The sequence below is a fragment of the Scardinius erythrophthalmus genome (genome assembly GCF_964197995.2).
Source record: "Scardinius erythrophthalmus genome assembly, chromosome: 22".
In the NCBI taxonomy this organism is placed as follows: domain Eukaryota; kingdom Metazoa; phylum Chordata; class Actinopteri; order Cypriniformes; family Leuciscidae; genus Scardinius; species Scardinius erythrophthalmus.
This window is the reverse complement of record NC_138242.1, coordinates 9,137,953-9,150,399: the sequence shown is the minus strand read 5'-3', so window position 1 is coordinate 9,150,399 and position 12,447 is coordinate 9,137,953. Positions and strand designations below refer to the sequence as shown.

The 12,447-nt window shown below is 37.5% G+C and overlaps 1 protein-coding gene across 1 annotated transcript; it reads left to right on the top strand.

The window, feature by feature from the left end:
• Window positions 1-3,736: 3,736 nt before the first annotated feature.
• syt5b (synaptotagmin Vb) lies at window positions 3,737-10,552 on the top strand (the record flags this gene model as incomplete). Its single annotated transcript, XM_081352131.1, has 9 exons — window positions 3,737-3,753; window positions 5,686-5,855; window positions 6,803-6,981; window positions 7,727-7,825; window positions 7,919-8,086; window positions 8,893-9,060; window positions 9,182-9,296; window positions 10,065-10,198; window positions 10,343-10,552. Exons 2-9 carry the CDS (start codon window positions 5,696-5,698, stop codon window positions 10,550-10,552), a joined length of 1,233 nt encoding a protein of 410 aa, XP_081208257.1. The 5' UTR covers window positions 3,737-3,753; window positions 5,686-5,695.
• Between the last annotated feature and the right edge of the window lie 1,895 nt (window positions 10,553-12,447).

The window sequence follows — 12,447 nt, the reverse complement described above, 5'->3', positions numbered from 1 at the left end:
GAAAAGTGTGTAATTTATCATTTTATGTGCATGGCACTGATGTTATACTCATCAGTGCTGTTTCTAATGCTGAGTCTGTCTAATCGTTTCTCCTCCATATCGCTTTTAAATATACCATTCTGTGTAGAATTCAAATGCATTTTGTGGTCAATTCGCTTTGTCTCTGGAACAGAGCAAACTGTGTGTGCACTGCGTTGGTTCAGGTGGCACTAACGTGAAACCTTGATTCGCCCCAATGGAAAGCATTCTGTACACTGTCTGAATCGTTCCCTATCCCATATATTGCATTATGTGCCATTCACCATATTAAAAATAGTAGCTGAAGTGCAGAGTGATGTCATCAAAATCATTGATTTACATTGGTGGTGGTAAGAAGACTGTAAGTTTTGAATGCAAATTTCTAAATGTGAAATTTTTTTATTATTGTTTTGGAACTCACAAGCTTATAGATAACCTTAAGGCTAACGCATTTTTGCTAAAAGCCAAAAGAAATAAAATTTTGATTTCATGGGGACTTTATCGAGCCGCACCTGTCTTTCGTCATTAGCGTGTGTGGAGCAGATATAAAGGCTGAAACTAAGATTAGTCCGGGTCAGGCTTTGAATGCTGTAAAGAATACTTGCTGCGCCCATATGCAAAGGACCAAACTCACAGAAGGTTTCCTGTTTTGACGTTTGATTATACCTATGAATACCAACCTGAAACATGTTCAATGCCTCGTTTCAAAGACTGTGATAGACTTTACCTGTGAATACCAACCTAGTTATGTTTGATCCCTCGTTTCACAAACTGTGAGAGATTCTACCTGTGAATGCTTTCCTGAGTAATGTTTGATGCATCCTTCCAAAGACTTTGAAAAGGCTTACCTGTGAAAAACCACCTGCGTTTTATCCTGTTCAGCCAGTGAAAGCCTCCCTGCATCATGTTTCACCCGATATTTCTCTCCGTTCCAGTCAACTTGCTTGTCCTATGTTGATTTCAATAAAACTCCTGCAACTTTTAATTAGTACTTATTTAAGAAATAATGCACTTGAATTAATTTATATGCAAAATGAATGTAATTTTTTGGATGCTTGATTACATGTTAATTAAAACGAAAATGTATTATATTTTAAATTTACAATTTGTTGAATTAGAATGTAGATGTCACCATGATGTCATGTATAGTCTGCACCTATTCTCGTTAGTCCCTGATTCGTTTACTTGTGCTTGTTTAACTCCCTCCTCAATCTGTGTATTTATTCTCCCCGTTCTGTTCATCCTTTGTCAGTTATTGAATGTGGTCTTGCTGTATGTGTTACTCATCAGTAAAATTTAATGTTATTTGGATCTTGCATCATTCGTCTTCCTTCCACGGCAAGTTCATGACAGAATAACTGACCCTCTAAACAAATATTTAATTACAAGAAAATGGACTCACCCGCACTGCACCTCCTTCACCCAGAGAACCGACGGTGGCTGGGGTATCTAGCCATGATGCTCCAGAATGGTGAACTCTCTCTCACCACTTGAGAGCCTGAGGCATCCACGGAGAAGATCGAAGAGCCGGAGCTTGGGCAGGTGGATCAATCCATCGCAGAGCCAGGAGGGGACATAGACCTAATAGACCTGTGGTCGGCGGATCCTATTCCCACCCAAGTCCCCACCCTCGTATCATCAGTCTCTTCACCGGTTCCATCCGGAGAACTTCTTCTGCCCTCTTCCTCCTCCAACATCCTGAGCCCATCTCCATCGCTGGTTTCGTCCAGTCCCTTGGATCCATCGGCACCACTAGTGTCATCAAGCTCCTAGGCTCTGCCACCGCCGCTAGCTCCGTGCAGCTCATCTGCCTTGCCTCAGGCCTCTCCAACACCAGTGCGGCGTAAAGGAGAGTCCAAAGCTATGCATCGGGCCTCCGGGCCCACGTCTTCACCTTAGCCCGTCAACCCGTCACCTGCACCTTGCCTCACCACTCCCTCGTCACCGCCGCAGCCCGGCTGCCCTGTGACTCCACTGGGTTCCATCGGGACTCCAGGTCGGCCTTCAACGGTCGACGCCCAGCTGCTGACACGGACTTCCGGGGTTCTGGCAACACCTACACCCTGCACCCCATGTCATTATCGGACTCCTCCCTTCCTCTGGCTTCCCCGTCACCCTCTCTCACCATATTGTCGCCCCGGTCAGCTGGATCCCTGTCAACGCCTCAGTCCCATGAGTCAGTGGCTGGGCTCCAGGCTTCCAGCACTTCAGAGTCGCCCCGGTCCGTCATCCTCTCTACTACGCCGGTTCCTACCTTCACCACGGTTCCACCCTGAATTCTGCCTAACCCGTCACTCAGGTCTCGACCCTGGCTCCTCCCACCTTCAGCTTCACCATGGTCCACCATTCCACCAACTCCTCAATATCATCACCATCCATCACCAGCTCCACGCCCTCCACCTAAGCCTCCGCCTCATCTCCACACACTCCTCTCTGTCGTCATCGTGGCATGAGGACGCGCCTACCCGAGGCTCCATGATGTCATGTATTCTGTTCTCATTAGTCCCTGATTCACCTTCCTTCACCTGTGCCTGTTTAGCTCCCTCCTCACTCAGTGTATTTATACTCCCCGTTCTGTTCATCCTTTGTCAGTCACCAGTAAACATTAATGTTATTTGGATCCTTCATCATTCGTCTTCCTTCCACGGCAAGTTCATGACAGTAGAATGTACATTTAATGTAATTTCATCATCCTCTGTTGGCTTTAAAGTGTACTGACAAGCATAACTAAAAACTGACAAGCATGATTAAAAATATATTTGATGCAATTCCTTCTAATAATGGAATGTTTTTTGTTTAAATATATTTGTAACTACAGTTGTAACAATAAATCAAATGCTTTACATGTTCTTTGGTAGTCTGTCAAAATAAGTGTAGGCCTCTTTACAGCACAAACAAGGTCAGATCCAACCCCCCTAACCCAAAATTTGCCTATTAGGCTCAGTATACATAAAGTAGTAGTATAGTAGTATGCTAAACTAAACATAACAACAGCCTGTGGCCATGCACACTAGCATCCATGGTCCTTGACTGTAGCAGTTCTTGTGCTATATCAAACCACAATATACAAAACTTCCATATACAAAATCAGTAAATTTAGATCAATAGCTGTACAGAAATTATCAAAACGTTTGATTTTAAATGACTGTAAGAGTGAACATGCTTAGTAACAATATTTTCTGATTTATTGATAAAAAAAAAAAAAAAAAAGCAAGTGTAATCTCTGATCAAAGATTATCAGGGCAGAAAGGCTATTTTCATCCACAACGTGTCCCAGATGGGAACAATGTCGAGCATGATGTTTTGTGTGGATTAGATGAGCAGTTGATGCTCTGCAGTCACCATAAATAAGAGCTCTCAAAGGAAATGAGCACAAGATTAACATATATTCATCACTGAGGAGGATTTTTTTATTATTATTTATTTATTTTTATAACATACCTAAAATAAATATAGAGGCGTGGTTTATATGACTGGTGAATTAATGGAGAAACATTCTATAACTGCATAACAGATGTGATGGGGAGGGGGAGAGAGATTAGTGGTGCTTTAATGATTTGAAAGCACTTGAGCTTAAAGCTGATGGGGAGGGGGTTAAACCACCAGCACACTTATCACAATATACACAATTCAGCATGTCTGCCTGAGGGCTGCTGGGCAAACAAGCCTGGGCATCTTATTAATGTTAACTTAGGTATTTCCTACCCAACATATCCAGAGGAATTCATTTATCAGGTAGGATTTTTTTTTCTTATACAGAGCCATTATTTCATTTTCATATCACACTTTAGCAGACCAGACAGGACACACATCAGCAATGGACACATTTTCAGGACAAATCATTTCAGGGTTTGTGTGTGTGTGTGTGTGTGTGTGTGTGTGTGTGTGTGTGTGTGTGTGTGTGTGTGTGTGTGTGTGTGTGTGTGTGTGTGTGTGTGTGCGTGTGTGTGTATGTGTGTGTGTATGTGTGTTTGAAATATGTAACGCGAGGCGATTTTAATTCATAAATGTGTGCTTTACCATCATAACCTGTTGCTGGAGATCAGCGCGAAATCCGAGAATAACGCTCGCGTTCCTGCGAATGGTGCATGCAGGGCGCGTCCACACTTACCACAGCTTTTAGAAATAATAATCAACTTTTAATAGCAATATTAATTTCATGCATTTATGAGAAATGTAGAAGCTCACAAAGTAGATTGTATTTGATGTATAAATAGTCAAATTGAGCTAAAGAAAAAAGGTAGGCTATATTTCTTTTTATTGCAAATCAAAGCGTAACATAATTTATGTTTAAAGAACTATAGCAAAAATAATCTGCCACACGCTAAATGATAGTGTAGAAGGGGTTACAGAGAAGTTACATTTACTGTATGTAATTCAAAGCAATGATGGTTAGCAAATGAATCGTGACAAATTAATCAACACATAGGCTACTTCAAATCAATTATTATATGATTATGGAAAACAATTAATTGCTCTATATAGGGTCATGTACTTTTCATAGTCCTACAAACAATATTTTCGTTGGAACAGTTTCGTTTAGCCACAGTTGGAACATAACCCCCAAGGACATTAACACATAAAATATTGATTTAATCATCTTCAATAAAACTGAAAAACATAAGCATTAAGAGATTTTCATTAGTTCCAATCTGCATAAATCTGAAAACAAAATTAGACTTGCACAAATTACTCATGGACTAGAAACATTTTGCAGTGTATATTGATAAATATGTATTAAAGAAGATGGATGTGTTTCTTGTCATGAATCAGTCAGTCAATGAAGAGAGAAAGATATAATTTTTCGAAGAGGTGCCTTGTTTATCTGAGTTATCTGAGCTTTGGTTCTGTCCACAATAATCTTGTTACGCATGGGAGAGAGAGAGAGAGAGAGAGAGAGAGAGAGAGAGAGAGAGAGAGAGAGAGAGAGAGAGAGAGAGAGAGAGAGAGAGAGAGAGAGAGAGAGAGAGAGAGAGAGAGAGAGAGAGAGAGAGAGAGAGAGAGAGAGAGAGAGAGACATAGACCAGTAAGAGATGGGGGTGGATGGATGTATGGCAAAGGAGGGGAAATACATCATGGATTAGAATCAGCCATGTTTGTTATCATGGCTTTAGTGAACATACATGCACATACATGTACAACAAATATTATTTCAGGGGATATTAGATGTGAACCAAATGCTCAACTTTTTAATGTGTGAACAGACTTTATAATCAGTGTACAGTATAGAATTAGTCATAACTGTACGACTAATTGTTTGAGCTGGTTTTAGCACTGACTCCTGTGCTGTCATGTTTCCAAGGAAACTCGGTTTATCTTTCCCAATAAAAAAAAAAAAAGAAAAAAAAAACTGTAATCACAATAATATTCTGTGCCAAGAATAAAGATAGCTTTTTAGATAATTTAGTGCACTAGTTGTTGCTTATATGGTTATTCACTTTTCTTAATAAAGGAAAAGATTAGAAAAACCCTTCAGCAAGTCAAGAATGACTTTGAAGAGCTTTTTTCTTTTATTTACCTTTATGATAAAGATGTTTCTAATGCAGGCATTTTGTATTTCTTTACGGGTTTTGTGAGATTTACTGAACAGTTTCTTCCATACATCCTCTGTCTTTTTGTGTTATTTTCAGGCTGTGCATTTGATTCTTGACACACAGCTGGGATGAGGTTTGTGAATATGGGTGTCCGTGTTCGGAGGACTGCTGAACCAGCAGAACCTGAACCTGAACCTGAACCACAGCCCAAACCAGAACATGGGCCACATCCTGCTCCCCCAACTCATCATGACTATGAGAACATGAAGAGCAAGTTCATGAATGAGCTGGAACATCTTCCATGTAAGTACCTACATTATTTACTCAAGTTAACATAAAAGAGTAGGATGAGTTTAGTTTACTTTCTGTGTTCGATTCATTGAATAGCATTTCTTCTTATCTATCTATCTATCTATCTATCTATCTATCTATCTATCTATCTATCTATCTATCTATCTATCTATCTATCTATCTATCTATCTATCTATCTATCTATCTATCTATCTATCTATCATCTATCTATCTATCTATCTATCTATCTATCTATCTATCTATCTATCTATCTATCTATCTATCTATCTATCTATCTATCTACACTGTAAATAAAAATCATGATTTGTCATCACAACTTTTTTTTTTTGTCAAATCAACTTAGATCATTTATGTGGTTCAGATAGCATAATATTTTGAGATCTATCTATCTATCTATCATCTATCTATCTATCTATCTATCTATCTATCTATCTATCTATCTATCTATCTATCTATCTATCTATCTATCTATCTATCTATCTATCTATCTATCTATCTATCTATCTATCTATCTATCTATCTATCTATCTATCTATCAATTAATAAATGTGTGGGGGGAAACACAAAACCAGGACAATGAAGAGAGTAGATGTAGATCAGACAGTTAATTTATTACATTTATAAATAATTCTGTTCAGTTCCTCAACTCACTGCGCTTAATGTCATTAAAATACGGAATTCACTGACCTTGTTGTGATTGTGTAACCTGACAGGACACAATATCATTCTTCATTTTCAGTCATTACCTGCATTTGATTAGAAGTGAAATTACATAAATGGAGCACTTTGATTTATGTTCTTGTTCAGCTTTATAGATGATGACAATTTCAAATTAAAAGCACATTGAGTTGATGTCATAAGACACTAAGCGAGTATTGTCCTGTGTGCTGTCCTGTACCTGTTTCCATGGAGACTGACCAGCTCTCTGCTCCCCTTAGTGCCGATGTGGGCTGTGGGAGCCATCGTGGTGGTGGTTCTCACCCTTGTGGCTTGTTTTACATATTGCATGTTCAAGAAATGCTTCGGCAAGAAGAAGAAATCCAAGAAAGCTCGAGAGAAGAAGAGAGCAGCTCGCAAAAAAGTAGAAGGGAATGAAAAAGAGGGTGAAGGAGAAAAGGTGCAAGAACAAATACAGGTTTCACTTTATTTTAGGGTGATGTTGTTACAGTGTAATTACACAAGTAAGTACTGAGTAATAATAATTAATTACATGCATTTACTATAGGGTTAGGGTTTTTGGTTACACTTTATTTTAAGGTGTCGTTGTTACAGTGTAATTACATATTTAAGTACTAAGTAATATTAAGCAACTACATGTACTTACTATAGGTTAGGGTAGGATTAGGATTTGGTTTAGGATTATGCATAATTTATTGTTATTACTATGGCAAGTACATGTAACATATGTAACAAGGACACTGTAAAATAAAGTGTTTTTAGGGTTAGTTACTTCTAATTATGCACAACTGTTATTTCTATAGTAAGTGCACATAACGTGTAACCATGTCACCCTAAAAGAAAGTGTTACCCAAATACATAAACACACCTCGATTTCAAAGTTTTTTTTATATTTTTCATTATGGTTCATTATAGAATATATATATATATATATATATATATATATATATATATATATATATATATATATATATATATACATGTACTGTATGTGTGTGTGTGTGTGTGTGTGTGTGTGTGTGTGTGTGTGTGTGTGTGTGTGTGTGTGTGTGTGTGTGTGTGTGTGTGTGTGTGTGTGTGTGTGAAAAAATACAGTTTCTAGATTTAATATAAAATACATATTGATTAATATCATTTACATATTGCATAGACACACTTTATTAATCTGACTATCAATCTTGCAGGAGGAAGGAGAAAAAAAGGAGGGAGACGAGCAAAAAGATGAGCATGAAAATCTGGGAAAACTGGAATTCTCTTTGGATTACAACTTCACTGATGCTCAGGTGCATTCCTGATGTATGAAAATACTTATTAAAAAGTTGTGATGAAGTCACTGTAACAAGAAAATGGAATCAACATTAATTTTGTGTCAACAGCTGATAGTCGGAGTTCTTCAGGCTCAGGATCTTCCTGCTATGGATATTGGCGGCACATCTGACCCATATGTAAAAGTTTACCTGCTTCCAGACAAGAAGAAGAAGTTTGAAACCAAAGTCCAGCGCAAAAACCTCTGCCCTGTCTTCAACGAGACCTTTATCTTCAAGGTTTTTCTTAAATGTTGTTTGTTTACATACTGTAGTACGTATAGCCGGATTCTGTACATGATGATTTATATATGTGTTAGCGTGAACATGTGGTTTTATTGTCTGTAGTTTTGTCTTTTTGAGTGTTCTAGCGTCTGTTTAGTTCCACCTGTAGTTTGTTTGTCCATTTCTCTCTCTCTCTCAGGTTTTGTGTCAGGGTTTTGTCTCCTTGTGTGGCATCTTAAGTTCCCAGAAATCCCTGCTTCCCTACACTGGTTTTGTCATTCATTTTTTGATTGACAGCTATCCAGGTATCTCTGAGGTTAAACACATTTTTGAAGGAATAGTTCATGTAAAAATGAACACGTAAAAATGTACTAAAAAGGAATGTTTATTTTAATAATTAGAATTTATTCACCCTCATGTTGTTTCAAACCATATGACTATTCTTAAAAAAAAAAAAGAGAACATTTTTGAAGAATGTTCACACTGTCCTTTTCCATACAGCGACAGTTCATGTAGTGACCACATCTGTCACATGGTCACCATAGACTGCCATTAATGGAAAAGGGCTGCGTAAACATTCTACATTCTGTTCTCTTTGTTTGTTTGTTTTTTACATAAAGGTGACTAAATACTGGCAAAATGTACATTTTTTGGACGAATTATTCCTTTAATTATCAGCTGAATTGCTGAATCTCTTTTTCGGATTTTCAGCATTTTAGTAAAGACATCTCAATGTTTTATGACATATTAACACTGGAAAATTGCTTTACACAAAATGATGATATCTAATTTGAGCTAATATGTTTGTGACTCACTTATAGATTCCCTATGCTGAGCTGGGCGGGAAAACTTTGGTGCTTCAGGTGTTTGACTTTGATCGGTTTGGTAAACATGATGTGATTGGCCAGATAAAGATTCCTATGAACTGTGTGGATCTCGCACAGCCACTGCATGAATGGAGAGATCTCGAAAATGGAGAAAAGGAGGAGGTACATAGTATTTCCTGTCAATATTTGTATCTATTCTGTATCTATTATCATATCTAATCTTTATAAACTGTATATATTCTAAAGTTGTACCTATTCACTTTCTTTTTTTTCTATTTAACAGGAGAAACTTGGAGACGTTTGTATTTCTCTGCGTTATGTGCCCACTGCTGGTAAACTCACCGTCAACATAATGGAGGCCAAAAATCTCAAGAAGATGGATGTCGGTGGTTTATCAGGTACAATTCATAATTCATTTCAAATATTTCAATAGATTTAAATTAAATCACATCTATAAAATAGCAGAAATTAAAGGTAGCCTACACTATGTCTGCGTGAATATGAAAATCTTACTGCTCATAAAGCATTCACTAGTCTTAAGAGATATAACCAGTTTAGTAAGCTAACTAGCTTGACATTACTGTAGCGTACTGTTGTAGTACTGTAATTCGTATGATTTGTCTAAACCCCAGTGATGGGTAGGTTTAGGGGCGGGTCATTCATATGAATTCATATGAATTGGGTACCTTGTAAAATATGTACTATTTAGCAGAAATCATATGAATTTGTACGAGTGAGTTCGTATGAATTCGTACGAATTAGCCACCTCGTAACATACGTACAAATTGGCGTGAGATTGGGTCGGGACTATTGGGTATGTCCACAATTTCCTGCGGAAACTATCCCGCTAGGGATAAACACTTATAATAGGCTTACCAGAGTGAATCAGGGTAAGAAAAAAAAAAAAAAACATTTGAAAGAAGGATTGATGATGTGTTGAGTAATTATTTATTAAATTCAATTCAATTTTTTACTATTTTGTATATTTGTATACTTTGCTATTTTTCTAAAATGGAGAAAATACTGCTAATTTCAGAATGAGTCGGTCTGTCCAAAACAATTTGAATAGTAAATTCATGTATTCACAGTTAGCTAAATATTTTCTTAAAATATTTTTTACGCTTGCATTTGAAACACTTTGATAACGATCCTACTTCCTGTGTCAGATCCGTATGTGAAGATTGTGCTACAGCATAACGGAAAGCGTCTGAAAAAGAAGAAAACTACAGTTAAAAAGAACACACTGAACCCATACTTCAATGAGAGCTTCAGCTTTGAGGTCCCATTTGAACAGATTCAGGTGATGTGTGATTATTCTTGCGTCTGGTATATACCGTAGTGTGTCCATTACTGTACATGTACAAATTTTGAATGGGGCATTTATAGATGACCATGCAAAATTGAATAAACTCATATTCTAAAGTCCAAATCTATTCAAATGCAGAAAGTCCAACTCGTCATCACTGTATTTGACTACGACAAGCTTGGCAGCAACGACCCTATCGGCAAAACCTTAATTGGTTATGGCGCCACAGGTGTCGGCCTACGCCATTGGTCAGACATGCTGGCCAATCCCCGGCGTCCAGTGGCCCAGTGGCACGTTCTTCAAACAGAAGAAGAGGTTGATGCTACTCTGAAGGCGCCACATCGCTAACCATCGTCATGGTAACAAGTGGATATACCCAGAGTACACTCACATCCAGGGTAACAGTGAATCATCCATGTACTGAGCAACTTAGTGAATGGCACTGATAAGCACTGCATGCATCAGCTTTACTAGCATGACCAGTGATCTTTACTCTATGTTTCATGCAAGTATTGCAGAGTTATAGTTTCACACTTAATGTTTTCTCTCCCAAGGTAATTTTGTGTTATGTGAAGATCGTCATGATTTGTTATGAGTTGTGTTTCTAAATGCATGTTTTTAAGTTTGGAGTAGATGTGTTTTCTTTATGGTAACTGACACTCTGCATGGTTTCGTAAGTTATTTTGTTGTGTTAAAGACGTGATGTTGAATTGTTGCCAATTTTGGTGAGAGCTAAACCAGTACAGAGAGTATGTCTATGATTTTCGGCAAATATAAAATGAGATCTTGAACTACTCTCTTCTGCATTTAATTAATAGCTATGCAAATGACAACAGTTTGAATAGTTATATTTATATAAATAGATTGATATTTTGTATTCCCAATGCTAAAGTCACTTTGTGTTTGAAAATGCAAATCAAATTAAACCGATGTATCACTTGTTTCTTGTGTGCGCTCTATTTAACTACACTTTTAATGTTGAGGATCACCTTTTTATAAAATCCACTTTGTTTTCAATGTATAACAGTAAGTTTTTGCATAATTCAGAATGAATTCATTGGCTTTTCCATAGTCATATTACAGTTGTGGTCAGAATGAATGGCACCCCTGGTAAAAATGATTATAAATGGCTGTAAAAAATAAATCTGCATTGTTTATCCTTTTGATCTCTCATTTAAAAAATTGCAAAAATCTAACCTTGAAGTAAAATAATTGAAAGTGAGGGGAAATCACATTATGAAATAAATGTTTTTCTCCAAAACACGTTGGCCACAATTATTGGCACCCCTAGAATGTTTTACGAGTAAAATATCTCTGAAGTATATTCCCATTAATATTTACTTTTTTTTTTTTTAGCACACCAGGGTGACTAGCAACATATGACTTCTTGTTTCACAGGATTCAAAATATGAGGAAACACAAAGGCCAAATTCCCTTAATCATCCATCACTATGAGTAAAAACCAAAGAATATAGTTCTGATATGCATCACAAATTTGTTGAGCATCACAAAAGTGGCTGCAAGAAAATTGCTAAAGAATTGAAAATCCCCATTTTGATCATCAGGGCAATAATTAAGAAGTTCCAATTAACTAAAGATGTTACGAATCTGCCAGGAAGAGGACGTGTGTCTATATTGTCTTAATGCACGGTGAGGAGGAGAGTTTGAGTGGCCAAAGACTCTTCAAGGATCACAGATGGAGAATTGCAGAGATTAGGGGGTCAGAAGCCTCATCCCCACATGTTGTTTGGGACTCGGGAGGGTTTCAAGAAAAATCCTCTAATAATGGGCCATGGTTGGATCTTCCATCAGGACAGCGGTCCAAAACAAACATCAAAATCAACACAAAAATGTGTTAGGGAGCACAAAATGAAGCTTCTGCCATGACCGTCCCAGTTCCCTGAGTGAACTGAAGAGAAGAAGCTGGGAATCTGAAGGATCTGGAGAGATTTTGTATGAAGGAATGGTCTCTGATCTCTTGTCATGTGTTCTCCAAACTCAGAGCTGTTATCTTGGCAAAAGGAGATTGCAAAGAGTATTTAATAAAAGGGTGCCAATAATTGTGGCCAACGTGTTTTGGAGAAAAACATTTATTTGATAATGTGATTTCCACTCACTTTCAATTATTTTACTTCAAGGTTAGATGTTTGCAAAATTATTGAATGAAAGATCAAAAGGATAAACAATGCAGATTTATTTTTTTACAGCCATTTTTGATCATATTTACCAGGTGTGCCATTAAT